We start from the raw sequence: 20,892 nt of genomic DNA on the forward strand, positions 1-20,892 counted from the left end.
AATTTCACCATGTGTCTACAAATATTGTGAAAGTTGCTACATGCAAAATGCTTGTGTAATAATAGCTACAATGTGGAGTGATTTTAAAGTGGCCTATATGGAAAAGCTAAATGCACAAACCAGCCCTTAAAGAAAGAAAACCTCATCCATGGGAGCAAGGGTGGGCAATTTTATCTACATATCTAAGGCAGACCCATGTTTTGCCCTGCTTTACAGGGCGTCTTAAGTTGGCATCAGTGCAATCCCTTGCTAAATATATGGGCTTTGAGATTGCAGTTCCATCCTCTATAGCAAGTAGATCCACTTGCATGCTGCAGTTGCCATGGTGGTTTGCATAGTAGATGGGAGTTGCAGCTAGTCCTTTCCTTTTTATTCCATGAGTTAACTTCATAAAAGCATCTAAAATGGTTGTGAACTGCTGACTAAACTGAGCAGGAGTTCAGCAAAGTTATGGTAAATGTGCTGTCTGCCCTGTGGTGAACTGGAGATGGGGAGAGTGGCTTGAGAAATTGTCCAGCACTATGTAAGCCAAGAATATCTGTGCTCTTAAATTGATATGAATCTCTCACTTCTTAGATGCCTTGATGAGAGAAGCCTTTTCTTCGGCTACCTTCAATTCTGATACTTTTGCCACCAGCCTCTTGATTCACTTGGGATTACTCAAGGTAAGAGGGGAGGCAGACAACTTGATATAGCTGTTCAGGGTGACTTATGTGAGCAAGCAGCATCCTTGTTCCCCAAAAAGCACAATTTAACTGGCCAAGATGTCTGTGTATGATGACATTATCATGAAGACAAAATCAAGGCTCTTACGCATGACTGGTGATTGGGAGTAACAGAAGTCTGCTGTGACAACATGAAATTCTGTTGAGACGGTATCTTACCGATTACTGGTGTTAGTAATCATAGAGCCCTCCTACCCAGTGGGAAGCTAGCTGATAATCATTGCCAGTGCCTCCTACCTTGTTTTTTCCCTCGCATTCAAGCAGAAAACAGGATTGTGCACCACTCCCGAAACTGGGAAAGATGCTTCTCCTAGCCAGTTCTTAATTGTGTGAATGAGCCTAATGAATGTTGGAATTTCTGATTTCATAACTTGAAAACTGAGGCATGAAATTGTAGCCCTCTGTCAATCTTGCCTCCTAAGGAAAATTGGTCAGTCTTTGCCTTCAGAGTTCAGAAATTTGTCTAGAGGGAGGTGGCTGTATTGGAACTAGGCAACAGCTATTGGCTTCTTAAATGTAGGGCTCCTGACCAACTCCTGAAAAAGCTTTAAATGATGGTTGCCTGAGCCAAGCCTCACTTGGGAGCCAAGAAGGAGCTTCCAATGTCTGAAACTGTTCTTACTCTCTGCCCCACTTTACAAAGCATATAGAGAAATGAATGCAAGCTGCGACTGTACATAAACCAGGCCTGGATCACATATCATTATGGACAAGTAACAAATCTACTTCCTCCTCCTTTTCTTTCCCCCCCTGCCAACTACACCTATTCCAAGCTTCTGCCTTGGGGGCAGGAAGGGTATGATGACCATTGCAGCTGCTTTAAGTCCAGGGGCACATTGGGAACATGTACTACAGTTCCCTGCTCTCATTCTTCTGGCTAAAAAGAGCAATGTGGGGTTCTCCTAGCTGTCTGGCTTGGCTTTCCAAGGCTAGGATAAGCAGCTTGGATAGTTGCAGCAATTGTGGCAAGTAAGGAAATGGTCATGAAGAAAGGGCTGCAGTCTGTTAAGTGGGGGCAGAAAAGGAGACAGGTGCCTGACTACAAGTATTTTGCAAAGGTTAAACTACAACATCAGAGCAAATGTCTTTGTACTATCTTATGTATGGTTTGTCACTTGTCCGTCACTCCTATCTACTTCTACCTTTCAGAGTGAAGAGAAGATCAAAGCTGTTCCAAGCCTTTATGGCCCACTGATGACTCTGAACCACATGGTCCAGCAGGACTATTTCCCCAAGTCCCTTGTTCCAGTTCTCTTGGCCTTTGTCACAAAGTGAGTATTATGTTTCTCACGGGAAGGGAAATAGTTGTATTAGTAAAAACATTGTTGCTATTACCCTTACATCATACACACCTAGTCTAGCACTTTTGCAGCCTGTCTTAAAGACTGAACAAAACATCTGATTTGTTAACATTTGTGTTATGAAGTTAAAAAAAAAAAACACCACTTGTGACTCCAGGAATTACAGCTTGTGTAAAACTAGCTTTGAATAACAGAGAGAGAATCTCCATTATTTTAGTTTTATTGTAATGTTTTTCTAATGCCTGCTGATCACAATACAAAGAAAGCAGTCTTTCTCTCTGGGAAAGCAGAACGGCATCATCTGCATTATTTTATTTTATTTATTATGGAATTTATATCCTGCCTTTCATTAAAAACAACCTCAAGGCGGTTTACAAAAGTCAAAAAACATACAATAAAATGACAAAAATATTAAGCTAAAAATATAAAAACAAACCAAATTTAAAACCTATGAAATACACACATAAAAAACTACACACAGGTAAAAGCACATAGAAGCAGCTTTAAAAACAATCACGTAAAAGCCTGGATAAAAAGCCAAGATTTAACAAGCCTTCTAAAAACTGTTATGGAGTCTGAGGAGCGAATGGCTACTAGGAGAGCATTCCAGAGTCTGGGGGCAGCAACAGAGAAGGCCCTGTCCTGAGCGCACAACAGCCGATCCTCCCTCATTTTCGGCACTTGGAGCAGAGCCCCCTCAGATGACCTCGTCGAGCGGGCAGCAAGCGGTCCCTCAGATACCCCGGGCCCAAACCATTAAGGGCTTTAAAGGTCAAAAACAGCACCTTGGATTGGACCCGGAAACGAACTTGCAGCCAGTGCAACTCTTTCAGAATGAGTGTGATGTGCTCCTATCAGGCAGCTCCGGATAAAACCATAGCTGCCGTGTTTTGCACTAGCTGCAGTTTCCAGATATTCTTCAAGGGCAGCCCCACGTAGAGCGCATTACAGTAATCCAGCCGTGACGTGACTAAGGCATGGGTAACTGTGGCCATATCTGCCTTCTTGAGAAAGGGACGCAGCTGGCGCACTAGCTGAAGCCATGCAAAGGCACCCCTGGCCACCGTCTCCACCTGAGCTTCTAAAAGCAGAGCCAGGTCCAGTAGTACCCACAAGCTGCATACTTGCTCCTTCAAGGGAAGTGCAACCCCATCCAGGACCAGTAAAATCTCATCCTGATTGGCTCTCCTACTGACCAGTGGCCATGGAGCCGAGCAGTAGTCCCCCAGCACCACCTTCTGGACCCTTCCCTCAAGAAAGGACCGGAACCACTGCAATGCAGTACTTCCAACTCCCATACTCAAGAGGCGGCCCAGAAGGATATCATGGTTGATGGTATTGAATGCTGCCGAGAGGTCCAGCAGAACCAACAGGGACGCACTCCCCCGTCTAGTTCCCAACGTAGGTCATCCACTAGAGCGACCAAGGCAGTCTCAGTCCCATACTCGGGGCGGAAGCCAGATTGAAAAGGGTCCAGATAATCCGTATCATCCAAGACCCTCTGCAGCTGGGACGCAACCACACCTTGCCCAAAAAGGGCAGGTTAGAGACTGGTCTATTGTTGTCCAGGTTGGAGGGATCAAGGGAGGGCTTTTTAAATAATGGTCTTACCATCGCCTCCAAGGGGCATGGTGGCATCCTGCCCTCCCTTAATGAAGCATTAATAGTCACCTCCAACCATCTACCTGTACCCTCCCTGACAGCTTTTATTAGCCATGAAGGGCAAGGGTCAAGAGCACATGATGTCACCCGCACACTACGCAGGATCTTGTCCACATCCTCAAGCCGCACTAACTGAAAAGAGTCCAACACAATGGGACCAGATGGGACCAGAGGCACGTCTGCCAGAACTGCCAAAACTCAATCGGCACGGATGCGAGCGACTTTATCTGAAAAGTGGCAAGCAAACTGATCACAATGGGCTGTAGATGATTCCTCCCCCATTATCTGGGGGGGATGTGTGGAGCAGTGTTTTTACCACATGAAACAGCTCTGTTTGTCTGCATTGAGCAGATGCAATGGAGGCAGAGAAAAAATGTTTCTTCACCGCCCCCACCGCCACAGGGTAGTCCCTGTTCGGTTGGATTCGTCATGACTCTTCCTCCAGTGTCGTTCCAGCCGTCCGAGTTGTTTCATCGCCCTAAGCTCCAAGGAGCAGATCAGGCTCCACCAAGCCGGAGAGGGCGTTTAGGAGCAACCGTGTCAACAGCCTGGGCTGTCTCTCCATTCCAGAGATCGACCAGGGCCTCAACAGGGTCACCAGCTCTGGACACTGGAAACTCCCCGAGGGCCATCTGGAATCCAAGTGGATTCATAAGCCTCCGAGGGCGGACCATCCTAATCAGCCCACCACCTCTGCAGAGGGCAGACAGAGCAGTCAAACTAAACCCCACCGGATGATGATCTGTCCATGACAATGGAGTTATCTTAAATTCCCTCACCTCCAGATCATTTATTTCCCGGTCGGCAAAAACCAGATCCAGAGTATGTCCTGCCATGTGGGTAGGGCCTGATACCAACTGAGACAGGCCCATGGAGGCCATGAAATCCTGAGCCGCACCCACTAGGGGGGCCTCGGCGTGGACATTGAAATCTCCCAAAACAATAAGCCTGGGGGAACCCAAGGCCACCTCCGAGACCACCCCCTCCAGTTCAAGTAGGGAGACTGAAGTGCAGCGCGGTACAGCAGCAGAATCCCCAGCCTATCTCTGAGGCCCACCCTCAAGGACAAACACTCGAAATTCTGAGATTGCCTGACTGGGCATCTGGAAATGGGAGAATCTCTCCATAGATGACTGCAACGCCCCCTCCCCGACCCTTGAGGCGGGGCTGTTGCAGGATCTGAAAACCTGGAGGACAGAGCTGAGAGAGACCAACCCCACCCAGCTCATCCAACCAGGTCTCTGTCACACATACCAGGTCAGCATGCTCATCCACAATCAGATCGTGGATGAGAGATGTTTTAGCATTGACTGACCTGGCATTCAGCAGTAGCACCCTAATCCTCGAGGGAGTGTTCTCAGAGCTACCTGGGGTCAGAGGGTTGGGAGAAGAGCTGGAAAAAGGAACAGGCCTCAATTGCCTGGACCGTTTCCCCCTGTAACGGCATAAAGCAGAATTGGTAAATGCCTATCTGCCAGTTTTGACGGATGGTATGTCAAATCCTTTAGGCGGAAAAGGAGAATTAATATTAAAAAAATTAAAGTGTCAGCATCAGAATACAGCCTTGTCTTCCTCTCTTGGTTGAAATTTCTTTCATAAGATGTCCTAACTACACTGTATCTTCAAAGAGGAATCTTCTTCATATAACTTATAAGAAAAGACTGTAGTCAATTGTGGAGTCCAGCAGCTTGTGCCATAATTTCCCCCAGAAATTGAATCAAAAGCTTTCTTAAAAGTCCACAAAAGCAGCATTCCATCTATTTGGTTTCGTGGAATACTTTTTAACCAAATGCTGCAGTACTAGGAATTGATCTATAATCAAATGATCTAATGGTTAGCCCTTAACCTGGCCTGTTCATCCACCAAAATATCTTCTGAATCAATCCAGTCCACTAACGTTTCATACAAATGCCTAGCATAGGCTTATGGGATGGTAATTGGCAGGATTGTCTCACTTTCCTTTCTTATAAAGGGGAGCTATTATCCCAGTTCCTTAGTCTTTTGGCAGTGAAATCAATTGCTGTAAAAAGAGAGGCCAGCACAGGTACCCACCAGTCCAAATTATCTCACTGTTATCAAATCATTTCCAGGGGCTCTGCCTGTTTTAAACTGCTGCACCAGGAAAACTACTTCTGATGTTACTAGTGGCCATTTTGGTATAGAATCCTTGTCTATAAGGGGTGGGGGTGGGGGAGAAGGTGGCGGTGGCCGGTGGGGGTGTAGAAAATTGGGGGAGAGCTGAGAGGAATGGGGAGAGCACTAGAAACGCAGATGCTCTGTGCACTGGCCAGCTAGTAAGTTGTATTTCCTTTTCTAGTATAAAAGTTCTTGAGGAGGAGGAGGATTTGCTGATCTTGAAGTTTGATAAAGCCTAATAAGTTCCTTCTTTCCATTATAGCACTCCTGATCAAACCATTCTTTAGACAAATAGGATACATTTATAACTTTCCTTGTACTATGTGATATCAAAACCAGCCTTAAGACCTGAATTAAATTTTCATAATGGTCTAAAGTACAATTTCTCGTATTGCTTGCCAATACTGAAATATGCACAATCTGGTTAGTGGTTCCAACATTGATAACTAATGGGTTCTGCGCCTGCGCAGATCAGCTTTGGGAAGAATTCGTTAGCTCCTCGTGACGCCAACCGCCCACTGCACGTGACTGCAGTACCCTCTAGTGGCGGTTAGGTGTCTCCATCTTCAGTTTCTTTCTGACCGCCATAGCGATCAGTACTCTGAGACTGTTGCTCCTCGTGGAAAGTTTGTTATTGGTTTTTTTGGCTTTTGGACTTTGGAAAACGGACTAGGACTTTTCTTAAGGATTTGCGATTTGGCTTGGAATAACTCAGTACGGTTTTGACCTTTGGAACGGACCTGATGACGTCTCTTCTTTACGCTTTTGACTTGGACTCGATCTCGGATCTCCCCCTACGACCACGGAACGGAACGACTACTGAGCAGGATGAGCGGCGTGAGTAAGGCGGGTAATCCCGGCAAGACAACTTTTAAATGTTGCACAAATTGCCAGGGGAAGATATCCTCAACAGACGGCCATACCCTCTGTTTGTTTTGCCTTGGGGAGGCGCATGATACGGCTTCTTGTTCGGTGTGCGTCACATTTAACAAGCAGACTCTTAAAAATCGAGCCGCGCGCCTTAAGGTTTATCTGATGGAGGATGCTTTGTTGCCTAAGGCTGCACAGAAGGATGTGCTGCCGGGTCCTGCACTGAAAAACGCAGTCTAAAGACCCGGGCAGATTGAAAAAGTCGAAAGGGGCCTCGTCGGCATCGGCTGCCTCGGCATCGAGGGCCTTGGCATCGGGCACCTCAGCGTCGGAATCCTCGTCGACCTTTAAACGTCCGGATGATCATAGGTCGGGCCTGAAGAGAAAGCACAAAGGTGACGCCTCTGGGCACAGCACCGCCCACAAGAAGCCCAAACACCATGACCAGGTTTTGGAACATACTCCTTCGCCTTCGGGACTACAGGGCTATATAATTCCTTGACGCAGAGCGGCGGTGTTGTCCCCTGCTCCGACACCCTATCAGTCCCCTCTGACTCCTGGGCATCGACCGTGAAGCGCTCGGCATCGAATGTATCCAGGTTGGAGTCTCTGCGGCAGGCTTCAAGTCCAGAGACTTGACGTCGACATGAGACTACACCCGGCACTCACTCTTCGACATCGATATCGACATTGAACGTGGCTCCGGAATCAACAGTCACAGTGATTGAAGACACTGAACTCGACGCCGACCCTGACGTTGAACACATCGACATCGACCCCGACATTGAGCACATTGACATCGAGGATGAGTCGGCGCCAGTGATTCAAGCTATACCAGGGCCATCCCCAGCCACGCCAGGGGCAAGCGAGCAGGAGGCTAGACTAGTCTGCATGCTTAACTCTGAGGAGAGTACTCCCTCGACGGGCACCTTTACGGGTTTTCACGTGGGTGGTTACCTCCCTGGACATATTCCTAAGACTCCTTCATTGTCAATGAAGGGTACACCGATTTCAGGACCCTCATTTGGTGATGGTTGGGGTGACATGGTAGAAATACCCAACACAGGCTATGCTTTATTTAGAGAGTGGCTGCGTGTAAGGGGACAGGCCCCCAAGATTATTAAGGAAACGGCAGTGCAAGCTGTTCTGACGCCAGTACAGCTTATAGAAATGGCTGTTCAAGCATCAGCGCCTTTACCACATCAACGCTCGGTTTCCTTTCAAGCTAATGTAACACGGGTTCTTCCCACCACCTTGCACCAGGCAGCGACTCAGACGACATACGTACCTGCTCATGTGACCTCGACTGGCTTGGGGAACTCCCCTGCCCCATCTGATGATGGTGAAGACAATGACATAGAAGATGATTACACCTTGGATTCAACTCTGGATCCGGATGACCCAGAGGCACCTGCCCTCCCAGATCCTGATTCTAATGTTGCGGTTGTTCCATTGGTTTCACCCAATGAAGAAATGAAGGGCTACCATCAGCAAGTACCCTGTTTCCCCGAAAATAAGACATACCCCAAAAGTAAGACCTAGCAGTAATTTCTGATGTACCACTAATTGCCCTAGTGCATTTTTTGGGGCTAAAATTAATATAAGACACTGTCTTATTTTCGGGGAAACACGGTAGCAGAGATGGCTCAGGTCTTGGGCCTGTCCCTGAAAGAGAAGACCAGTGACTTAGAGGACCCTGTCTACAACATGATGAAGGAGGCCTCGGGTTTGAAGCCGGTATACTTGCCTATGCTGCCTCATATCACCAGGACAGCAAAATCGGCTTGGGAGGTACTCCAGACGTCAGCGCCAACCTCGAAGCGCTTGGAGGCTCTTTATTGTGTCCAGGAGGAAGAGAACGCGTATTTGGTGCATCACCCTGCTCCTAACTTGTTGGTAGTTGATTGTGCGATGACTTCTAAGGGCGGCAAGCGTCACACCACACCTGCCGGACAAGGAGGGCCGCAAGTTAGATGTTCTAGGAAGACGCACTTACTCGATGGCCTGTTTGTCCATCAAATTGCCAACTATGTGGCTTGCCAAGCAAGATATACACATTCCCTGTGGGAGGCTCTGTACGATCAGCATTCCAAACTGGACCCTGGCGAATTTTTGAAAAGGTTTGAGGCTGTATTTGCAAAATCTACTGTGGCTACCCGTCAGCAACTGGCTAATGCTAAGCACTTAGCTGAGTTGGAATCCCGGACACTGACTTCATTATTCTGAGGCGGCATGCCTAGCTGCGAGCTACAGGCTTACAGCAGGATATGAGGGATAGGATTGAGAATCTTCCATTTGATGGTGCAGGCTTGTTTTCAGACAAGACCGATGAAAACATGGAACAATGGAAGAAATCGCAGAACACTGCGCACTCTTTTACCAACCCTCGATATACCAACAGATACCGCCCCTTTGGTCAGTACAATCAGTATCAGAGACGCCAGGGTGGTTACCGACAGTCAGATAAAAGAGACTTTAGACGACCTTTCCAGCGATTTGGGAACAGTAACAAGCGCCCTTATTAACCCAAAAACAGAACCAGCCAGTCTGGCCAGACTAAAAGAGCACCGCAATCAAAGCAGCAGCTTTGATCTGAAGGCGAGCCCACTGCCATCATGCGACCCGCCCCTACAAAACAACCTAGACAACATCAAAGCAAGGAACACCATCTCCTTGAACTATGCCAGAGTTACCATCAAACTGGCACGCCATGCTCAAGCGTGGCACCCCATAACATCAGACCGGTGGGTCTTGTGCATAGTGACGACGGGCTATGCGCTAAAGTTCAAGGAGTACCCTCCATTTCTGGGCGTGAAGTACACTCCGGAAACCCCTGTCCTGAGGGAGGAGGTGGAAAAGCTTTTGAGGAAAGGGGCGATATTGCCGGTCCAGTGGGCACTCAGCCAGTCAGGCTTTTATTCTCGCTATTTACAAGTCCCCAAGCGCGATGGGGGCATAAGACCTATTATGGATCTCCGGGTCCTAAATCAAAACATCGAGGTAAAGAAATTCAGGATGACAACGTTGCAAGCCATCCTTCCGCTCCTTCATGGGGAGAATTGGATTGCAACGCTTGCTTTGAAGGATGCTTACTTCCATATAGGCATTCAGGAGAACCACCGCAAATTCCTCCGCTTCACTATGGGAAGCGAAGTCTATCAATACAACGTCCTACCATTCGGCCTGGTCACCGCCCCACGCGTGTTCACGAAGTGTGTTGCAGTGATAATAGCCTATCTCTGAACAAGGGGACTGTCCATTTATCCGTACTTGGACGACTGGCTGCTGACAGCCAATATGCAGGAACAACTACAAGAGCATGTACATATGGTAACCTCCTTGCTGAGCGATCTGGGCGTGAACATCAATTGGGAGAAATCCTTTCTACAACCTGCGAAGCACCTTCAATGTATCGGGGCACTGTTGGACATGATGGCCCAGAGGGCTTTTCTGCCAAAGGATCGATTTTCACGCCTACAGACGCTCATTCACATGTGTCAGAGTCATCCGGTACAGAGGGCAAGAACGATACAGGTACTTCTTGGCCTGATGGCGTCCTGTACGACCACCGTTTTGTATGCAAGGCTTCGCATGCGCAAGTTGCAACTTTGGTTTTTGAGGGCTTACAGGCCAATGCTGGGCCCACAGTCCAAACGGCTGACACTGCCGGGCACAGTGCTTGCCTCACTGACATGGTGGACGAAGGAGTCGAACATGCTCAATGGTGTACAGTTCGAGTCGCCGAACCCAACCGCCACCGTAACCTCAGATGCTTCATTGCAAGGCTGAGGTGCGCATCTGCTACACCACAAGGTTCAGGGTAAATGGACCTCGAAAGAGAGACGACTACATATCAATTTTCTAGAACTGCTGGCTGCGTACAAGGCCTTGGTTGTCTTCCAGGAGAAACTCGTGGGGCAGACCGTCCAGCTTCAGATGGACAATACAACAGCCATTGCGTATGTCAACAAGCAAGGCGGGATGGTCTCCAGGTCATTGTGCAGTCTCAGTCTTCAGTTGTGGAATTGGTGCATTCCGCGCAAGATCTATCCCATTGCCATTCACATAAAGGGCACCATGAACGTTTGGGCGGACTCCTTGAGCCGGGAGCTAGTGCTGGATCAGCACGAATGGGAGTTGAACCCTGTGATAATAGAGCAGATATTCCAGTCTTGGGGCAAACTGAAGGTGGATCTCTTTGCAACGTACAACAGCAGCAAGTGCAATCACTATTGCTCCAGGATGGGTATCGGCCCACATTCTTAGGGGGATGCATTTCAGTATCGTTGGAACCATCAACTGCTTTACGCCTATCCTCCAACTCCAATGCTGCCCAGGGTGGTGGCCAAGCTTCTACAGGACAAGTCTCAAGCGATAGTTATTGCCCCTTGGTGGCCAAGGCAGCCATGGTACACGCTGCTACTCAGACTGTCCCAGGGCAAGTACAGGAGGTTGCCACAGTGGGCAGATCTGATAACTCAGGACCAAGGAGAGGTGCTGCACCCCAGTTTGTCAGTGCTGAATCTCACAGCACGGCGGATCGTCTTCTAAGGAGGATTCTCCTAAATACCCGTAAACTATCAACTAGGCGAAGCTATCGGGCAAAATGGCGCAGGTTTGCGGTGCATGCTGCCTCGAGGGGCTATAACCCCAAGGAAGTGAGCCTGAAAGCTGTTCTTCTGTACTTAACAACTCTGAAACAGAGTGGCCTAGTGAATGTCTCCATTAAGGTGCATATGGCAGCTATATCGGCGCAACATGATGGGTGGGATGGAAAGATGGTCTTCACCCATCCGAGGTGTAAAGATTTCATGAGAGGCATCAATAATTTGTATCCTCCAGTTCGCCCTCCAGCAGAGAAGTGGAGTCTTTCCTTGGTACTCTCGTCTCTGACGGAGCCGCCCTTTGAGCCTTTGGCATCTGCGTCATTGAAAAACTTAACTTTGAAGACGCTCTTCTTGGTGGCCATCACCACGGCCAGACGAGTAAGTGAGCTGCGTGCACTCCGCATCGATGAGCCTTATACGAGGATTTATCCAGAGTGGGTCATCATGCGCTTGGATCCCGATTTCCGCCCGAAGATTGTAACAGATTTTCACCTTAACACCGAAATTGTGTTGCCTACCTTTTTCAGAGATCCTACGTCCACACTTGAGCGGGCGATGCATTCATTGGATGTTCGTCGAGCCCTTCTCTTCTACCTAAGGGCCACCAGGGTCATTCGAAAGACACCCCAGCTGTTTGTTGGCTTGCAAGGCAAGTGTAAGGGACACTCACCTACTCAACATAAATTGTCCTTCTGGCTGGTGGAAATGATCAAATTGGCGTATGACCAACAGGGTGTTGCCCCTCCAGCATCCGTTAGGGCACACTCCACTAGAGTGTATGCCACGGTCTGCGGCACATCTGTCTGGCATTCGCTTCTTGGATATCTGCACAGCAGCCACTTGGTCGTCTCACCAGACGTTTGTAAAACACTACACCATAGATCTACGCACGGCTAAGGCTGCCAGATTTGGACGGGCGGTCCTCAAGAGGGTGTTACAGTAACTTGCAATGCTTACCCGTCTCCATCTTGGTAGCTTGTAATTCACCCATTAGTTATGAATGTTGGAACCACTAACCAGATAAACAGGTTGCTTACCTGTAACAGCGGATCTGGTAGTGGTTCCATACATTCATAAATCCCGCCCGTCCATCCCCGCTAAGACAGTTGCAAGCTATTGACTGTTATACTCTAACCACTCTGTCCTTAAGGCTGCTATGTTGGCCTACAAGAAACTGAAAATGGAGACGCCTAACCGCCACTAGAGGGTACTGCAGTCACATGCAGTGGGCGGTTGGCGTTGCGAGGAGCTAACGAATTCTTCCCGAAGCTGATCTGCGCAGGCGCAGAACCCATTAGTTATGAATGTATGGAACCACTACCAGATCATCTGTTACAGGTAAGCAACCTGGTTTTTTGCAACAAATCCAACTCAAGGGCTGATGTAACTTGATCCCTTACCCTCTCAGTCCACCATACTCAAGTGTGTCGAATTTCAGCCACAACGTTTAAATTTTTGATAAATTCAAAAATGGGCTGCCTTTCTTGGGCACCTTCATCCATTTGAAAATAATTACTATCGGGGCAATTTGCAACTTTAAAATGGTTCAAATAAATGAGTCTTGCGAGACCATAATATAGTCAATTGTGGACATTCTATACCCAGCACACTAGGTGAATTCATCATGGAAATCAGATGCTGTACCACTGAGTAAATGCAACTCATTTGACCATGGCTTGTGCTACACAAAAACCTGCAAAGTTTGCAACTTCGTCCTTAAACTGTTGAAAAGTGAGCGGGGTGGGGACATCTTCCGTTTGGGTGGGCAGCTTTTAAACTTCTGATATGATAGATCATTCCTGCCCATTCTTGCATTGAAATCTCCTGTAGTTATAGTACAGGTGGCCCTCACCATATGCAGTACCGCTATTCATGGTTCTGCATATCCGTGGTGGCCTACTGTACCCAACCTCGATATCTGTGGATACAAAAAGGTTAAAATCCATGTAACTGTGGTTTGGAGATGTCCAGAAATGACCTTGGAGGTCATTTCCGGTTGCCATTTTGTGAAAGAGCCATTTTGTGGTTCATTTGGCACAAACCCTCCCCCCATGAAAAATTGCAAAATAATGTAGGAATTTGGACTTGGGAGGGGGGGGGCATTGCTGGAGACCTGCAGAGCATGGTAAGGCATTTTACTTTGCTTCTCCCTCATCTCCAGTTTTTGGCCATTTTTAGCGCAGTTTCCCAGTCTCCAGGAACCTAACCCTTCCATCCCCATTGCCACAATGCCCCACTATCCGCAGTTCTGATAACCGTGGTTCTAGTGGAGAATGGAACACCTGCTGATAATGGGTTTCACCTGTAAAGGCTTGGGGGGAAGTACATTGCAACATGTTTACACATCCCTCAAATTTACCCCAGACTTCTTTAATGTGTGTATTCAACCTTATTGGTGGTATACAGTGTATACATTTATCTTAAACTAGCACTATTAAATGTAATCATAATCACCACTGCAAAGCATTCAAAAGTTGGTAACTTATTGATTGATGCCTGTAGTATAGTAGAAACGAACAGTCCCAAGTCTCCATATAGTCTACCCCTCCCCTTCCCCACCACAGCTCCCAGAAAAAAAGAAAAACCATCTAAATATGGCTCCTCATCAAGCCAAGTTTCCTGTTCAAATATAAAATCAAGCCCCAAAATACAATTTACAAATGAAACATCTTTGACTCGTAACCTCCAATCTGCCACATTCCAAATCACTATCTCCTGGGAATTAAAATAATTTTCCATCTCCACTTGTTTGGGGAGTTTTGTTCCTATATCACTGACATCACTATTTCACTGACATTTACTATTTTTCTTCTTTTTAATCGCCATCTTGCAGGAAAAAAAGCTGTGACACTACACTGTATCTTCTAGTGCAGTAACAACCAGGGGTGTGCACAGACCGGGTTCATGATCAAACTGGTCTGACATGAACCAGGCCTGTTCTAGTGGTTCGATCACGAACCGCTTTGAGCCAGTTTGACTGGCCGAACCAGTTTGTCGGTTTGACAAACTGGTTCGCAGAGCAGTGGTTTGGTCTGAATTTTGACCCAACTGCCACTACTGGTCTGTGCACATCCCTAGTAACAGTTCCCAAAAACAATAGTAATCGGGGAGGTGGGGGGATTAACAAGTAAACTAACTCATTTAAAACTTGCTGCCAAATATGCAATCCATGAGGCAAAGGAAACGGAAGGAGTAAAAAAAACACAAAAAAACATTTCTGAGCGAGCATCAAAAGCTGCTACCTCATCACCATCTTAACTCCAGGCTGTTACTCTTACATTATACACTCCTAGTCTAGCACTTTTGCAGCCTGTCTTAAAGACTGAACAAAACATTTAGCAAAATAATGTTGATAGTTAATTGGTTAACATTTGTATTTTGAAGTTTAAAACACTTGTAACTCTAGGAATTACAGCTTGCGTAAAACTAGCTTTGAGGTAAGAGATAGAGAATCTCCACTAAGCCAGAGATTTATATCCATCCTGTTTAGTGTATAGTAGAAATGAAACCGATATACCATACATCCAAGATTTGGGGCTGTAAGATATCCACAGATAAAACATTGTTTTAATGTAGCATCGTTTAAAAGTCTGGGTATTTTTCTACTGTGTACTGAATATGAATTCTACATGCCTAGAGTTCACTTTCTCAATTCCAAAAGAATTGAAAAAGATGTGTGATTGTGCAGGATTTAAGGGGGGACCCCAGGAACAATCCAATGTCACATTTCCTTGATATAAGATATTGTGTTCCTCACTTTCCAATAGGGAGAAAACCTCGTGAAATAGCATCAATTCTCTATCCTGATGGTTTTATGAACTAGGTTTCCTAATGGATCTGAAACTTGGACCATGGTGAATTGTGGGGAGGGGGAGTTGTTCACAGGGAGCTTAAATTGCTTTCTTCTTCTATCTAGCTCTTTGTATGCTATTGTGTCTGGTAGTATGCACAGTGCTGTTTGCTAATAACAAGGCTTCTTGCTAAGAAAGAGGGGTGCCCAAATTATTGTTGAAGAATATGTGTGTGCATATTCATTATACACTCCAGATAGCCTTCTTTCTAGTACAACACCTCCTTTCCTTTTTTCATGCCATATTCAGATAGCCCATTCTCCTCCTACCTGTAGAATCTCATTCTACTCCACCATGACAGTTTTTATAATTACTTAGTTATATAGGCCATGGCATGTGTAAGGTTAAAAGTGTGCCTGACTCATTCCACTGAATGTGGGAAACAATCAGTGTTGTTGTTTTTGCTCTAAGCAACTGGTGAGTGCATGTCCAATCCATTAAGGAGATGCAATGAGGCAGCTGCCTCAAGTGGTGAATTGGCATAGGCATAGCAAACTGGCCATTTCCACTGGCCCACCTGCCATTCTGACCACTTCCTTAGTGGGTGTCTAGCCACTGCCTCCTCACTAGTGGCAGCAGCAATGCCCCCTTTTTCTCCTTACATGGAGGAATGGTGGCCTTTTCTTCCAATCTGCTCTCCCTCCTCTCTCTGGGGGCAGGGCATAGAGAAAGTATGGGGTGCTCCAGGCATCAGAGTGTTGGGTCTGGGTGACTGCAGTTTCCTGTTAACTTAAGGGTTCTGCGTTAAAATGAATTCTTTTTTAGAATGCCTGCCTTCTAATGAAAATTCAGGCATCATGTTCAAATTAGTTCTGTATTTTAATTGTATCTTTCTCTGTTTACATTTCATCTCTGCAGACCCAACCGTGCTTTGGATTCCTGCTCCTTTGCCCGCCACTTACTCTTGCAAACCCTCCATCAGCTGTAATGTCCAGACAGCTTTGCCCCTCCCCATCATAGGACTGTTTGCAGAGTGCTCTGAGATGGAGAGCAGGAAAAGACATTGGAACTTATGGATGAAGCATTCTGCCTGTCTTGTCACCAGGATGTCTAGCTGCCTTCCGCTTTAACAAACTTTGAGGAACTCTGCCATGTGCTTTTTTATGTTTTTGTGTGTGCGTGGGTTTTTTATTACGTTTTAAGTTCCATGTTTCCAAACTGAACTCTGCTTTTCCCAGTGTATCTTCTTGTGATTTTGTTCCTCCTCTGAGGCTACGTTTCCACTTTCTGTTTTCAAATTCAGCTGTTGTCAAAACTTGGGGCTCACCTTAGGTCTTGGAACTGTACTGTTTGTCAAAGGGCCTTCTCCTTCTGGGTAGCAACAGCAAAATTTTGAAGCAAGCTTTCATTACATTGAGCCATAAGCCCAATGTTGGGGCTTCTTTCCTTCAATTGCAGGCCAGTGCCAGATATAAAAGCAATGATGTTTTTGCCATTTCTCTGAGTTTTGGGGTGCAGTATATGTATGGGATATGGCAAATATTCCTAATTTGGGATATGTCATTGCCTGTTTAGTTTTTATGAGTGATCCTTCCACCACTTTTCTGATTCTGGTGGCCTGCATAAGACTGTTTAGTAATATTGCTTCAAACACACATGTGCCCAATTAAAATAGACTTGGTTCGGAATATGCATAATCATCTGTGATACTCCTTCGAATCGGTTTGTTTTTATCCTTTCTCTTCCTACCATTTCTGGAATGCAAACAATCTTTTTTTATGGAGTGTTTTAATTTTCTATAAATTAAATTAAATTTAGGAGTGGAGATTTCACAAATGGAAACTGGGCTCATCAAGCAGATATAGAACTGAAAATCGACAGATTTCTTCATACAATAACAATATTGACTATTTCTGTTTCCTTAGCTACACTTGAAAGTCAATATCTGTTGTCCTACATTTCCACTTAAAATATTGATCATATTTCTGCACTTTATTGTGTTCCCTTTGGGCAACTTCAAAACTAGAAGAGATGGAAGTATGTTGCAAATGAGTTTCTCACTTCACAGATTTTCACCAGGTGCCATGGCATTCTGATAATGGGTCTCTTATTCAGAGGATAGGATTGATAAATATTTAGGAGCATCTCCTATGCAAGTTCTATGCAAAAGAACAACTTCAGGCAGCTGCTGTTCATTTCAGCGGGACTTGCACAGGAGCCAGTCCTGGTGGGTTGTTTGATTAAGAGGACATGGGAAGTACTGCTGTGATTAGCTTACTGCCTCACAGAAATGAATGCAGCCCAGTCTTGTGTATTGCTTGGATAACTTGTGAATATTGCACATGCCAACTCATTTTCTTTAAAAAGTTGTGTGGGTTTTTTTCCTTTTCAACTCTAACTGGAGGCTTGTTTCTCCTTTTGGTTGCTTTTAAATATTTCTCAGTGAGAACTTTTAACTGCATTCTTAAACTACTAGCTACACTTGGTTAACTACAGTTCATTTTTATCTATTGAAGTAACACAGCTGGTTCTTTCCTCCTTCCATCTTCAATAAAATGTGGACTGTATGCAGTAAATAATTGTTCCAGAAAAAAAGGGATGGCTCCCAACTCCAGCAGAGCATTTGGCAATTTCCAAATTTGTGGAAAGAGCTCTGGCACACTACAGGTAGCAATGCCTCTCTATGTGACTTGTCTGTATTTATGTGTGTGGTGGTGGTTGTCTTTTCTGTGTTTGTTTTTACAGAAATGCATCCTTGGCAAGCTACAAATTCAGTTGCTGCAGCAGTGAGTTATGAGCGGACTTCCTCATAAGACCTTTTTGCAATCTAAATTGTCCCTCAAAGCTGGGGAAAGAAAGTGCTGTGTGTGTTTCTGCCCCCATGAGTGGGGAAGCAACTGGAGAGCAGCTTTGAACACAAAAATGTTCAGTGGGGAGAGTTAAGCTCCCTTCCCTCAGCACCACTGGTGCCCCTATCATTTAATTTGGTGACGAGTCTGAGGTGATTGTTCTATCATCATGATCTGGCAGGAACCTAATATACATAATTAAGAAACCGAATAACATCTATCCATGCAATATTCTTTATCAATAGATATTTGTCATACATTGTAGATAATGCATTTCTTAAGAAATACTTTTTAGTTAAATATATAGGCAATTCCTCTAAATATAGTGGTTGAAAGAAGTAAGTCCCAGATAGCCCAACTGCAGCTTTGCCCTTTGCCTGCTTATCCCTCTTTGGTCCACATCTTAACAAACTTGACTGCACTTGGTGCAAATTATGTTGATCCTCTTCTAACATCAAACGCAGCCATGATTTGATGCAAGCATGAGTTATACAGTTAATTTCCAGTTTTCTAAAAGTGAACAGCTGACTATATTTCTTGGAATAATTTTTCAGTGAGAAGTGGACAGGTTTGAGATTGTCTTCTATTTAAATCTGTTTCCATTATAGTCCTTTAGTAACCTCCTCACCCGCAGCTGTGAACAGTTTGCGTTCCATTCATAACATTTAGCATTTGCTGTTTGCTAAAATAACTAATTAAGCTTAGAGCAGAGCCTCAGAACTGGGTTTTTTGTTATTTGCCTTGGATATCAGAGAATCACAGAGGTTAGTGTTCTGGGTGGAGGCAGCAGGAGTGCAGCCACAGAATCACAGAGTTGGAAGGGTCTTATAGAGGCCATCTAGTCCAACCGACTGCTCGTTGCAGGAAACCCAGAACTAGAACAGACATTTCTATTTAAGCCACTGGCTAGAAGCAGTCATGTAAACATGTTGGTCATCATCGAAGCTCTCGTAGACAGACTCTGTTGTTAGCTTGGACTGGGCAATGACTTGGGGCTGAGAAAATAGGCCATCTTCATCATAGTAGCGCTGGAACTGGATTGGTCGGGACCTCCACCTATAAAAGGCAAAGAGGGCCAAGCCTATCAATGCTAGAAGTGTAATGCTGACACCAATTCCTATATCAGAGTTGCTGTGTTTGGGTAGAGTGTAAGCTCCAGTATGTCCTGAGGTACACTGCTGGGCTGTAGGGGACACACACTCCAAGAGGTTCTCATTCTGGGGAATAATGCAAACTTGATAATCAGTCCCTGGTTGGAGATGTTGAAGCTCAATCTCTGTTAATTCTCCAATCACTCGCAGTCTGTGCTGATCCACAGAAGACTTGCAGCGCACTTCAAACTGGTCATGTTTCCCAGAGAAAGACCAGGCAACCACCAGTGCAGTATTGCCTTTTGTCTTTGTGCTGATGCTATTAATATGGCTGGAGAGGCAAGGATCATATTTCTCCAGAGGGTTCTTCTGAATAGTTGATCCTATGGTGAGGTTCTTGTGAGTAGTTGGTCCTAAAGTGGAGGTGGTCCTGCTGGTAATTAAAGTAGTTAAAGGTGTGGTAACAGTCTGTGGCAGAGGTCTTTCACTGGATAGTGTCGCTGCCTTGGGTATGATGTTTGCAGGGGAGCTGATGGTAGCAGACTCCATTTGAAAAGGTGGACAAGTCAGTTTCTGCAACTGGACAAAAACAAGGACATGTATGACAATCCTCTTTCACTCTTAAATTTTGTGATGTGGTCAGTCATTCTCGCTTTTAAAAGATGATCCCTTGTTTCAGTATGTGACACCTAGAGATAACATATAGACTCCAATAATTCTTTACACACCTTCTGTCTAAAGCAGGTCTGCACAACTGCAACCCTTCAGCTGTTTTTGGGCTACAACTCCCACCATCCCCAGCCACAGTGGTCAGTACTCAAGGATGATCATAGTTTATCTATCAATCAATCACAAAGACTGTTGACTTCTTGTTTTCGTTTTAAAAAATTATTTATATTTTAATTGTATTCCCCCCCCTTGTTGTGCTGGTCATAGACCATAATAAACTTTGATTGATTGATTGATGATCATAGTTGTGGTTCAACATCTGCAGAAGGACCAATGTGCATACTCATTTAAAGCCAAAAGTTCTAGAGAACTCAATATGATATGAGGAATATTGCTGTCTATAGTGTATATATTAGTAGACCACATTACTCGTGGTCAAAACATCCAAATAATTGACCTCTGTATAAACAGTAAATAAAAGGGTTTAAAACTGTGTATCTGCAGTTCCTAGGTAATTTCTGGCCACTATTTTGTGGCTTTTTTTAAAGGGGGGAAATTTCCCCATAATTTTTCATATAAAAATGGCAGAATTGCTGCTTTGGGGGGCATTGCTGGACAGCTGGAGACCCGCAGAGCATGGTATGGCACTTTCAAATATTGTTTCAGTTTTCAGCCTTTTTAACCCACTTTTTTTTCCTCCAGGAATCTAACCCCCCTATTCCTATTGCCTCAATTCCTCGTTATCTGTAGTTTTGCGATCTGTGACTTCAGCCAAGAAAAGAACGAGGTCCACCTGTACTTATTTGTCCTTAATAATTTTTGTCTGTCTCTTAAGAAGTTTTGCACATCTTGAAAGACTATGAAAACCTGCTTACCAGACAACAATTCTTCCAGTTTTATGCCAACTTCAGCTCTGAAAAAATTGTTTTATTCCAAACCTCGGATTATTACTAGTTTCCTCCTCCTGTATTATACACTGTATAGTTGGGAGCTGGTGCCAGATCCTTATCAGCTGCCCCATGGAAGCAATAGTCACCCAGGTGGCAAAGGGTTTTGCACATTTGGTCAAAGCAATCACCTGAAGAAACTAGCAGCCAATTAAGATAGCAGAAATTATATGTTGAACAGACAGGCTCAGCCTTCCAACATTTATCAGGATGTGGGGTTTCTCTGCTGGCTTTGAGGCTTTTC

The 20,892-nt window shown here is 45.4% G+C and overlaps 1 protein-coding gene across 4 annotated transcripts in view; it reads left to right on the plus strand.

Moving 5' to 3' along the window:
- Positions 1-16,780, plus strand: part of RANGAP1 (Ran GTPase activating protein 1) — a 34,991-nt gene extending 18,211 nt beyond the window's left edge. For all 4 annotated transcript variants that reach the window (XM_053255271.1, XM_053255272.1, XM_053255273.1 and 1 more), the window contains exons 14-16: positions 577-665; positions 1,875-1,996; positions 16,011-16,780. In XM_053255271.1, the coding sequence (XP_053111246.1) occupies positions 577-665; positions 1,875-1,996; positions 16,011-16,080 (281 nt within the window). In that variant the 3' untranslated portion in view covers positions 16,081-16,780. The remainder of the gene's footprint in view (positions 1-576; positions 666-1,874; positions 1,997-16,010) is intronic.
- The last annotated feature ends 4,112 nt before the right edge of the window (positions 16,781-20,892 follow it).

Source organism: Hemicordylus capensis, chromosome 5 (assembly GCF_027244095.1).
Source record: "Hemicordylus capensis ecotype Gifberg chromosome 5, rHemCap1.1.pri, whole genome shotgun sequence".
Lineage (NCBI taxonomy): Eukaryota > Metazoa > Chordata > Lepidosauria > Squamata > Cordylidae > Hemicordylus > Hemicordylus capensis.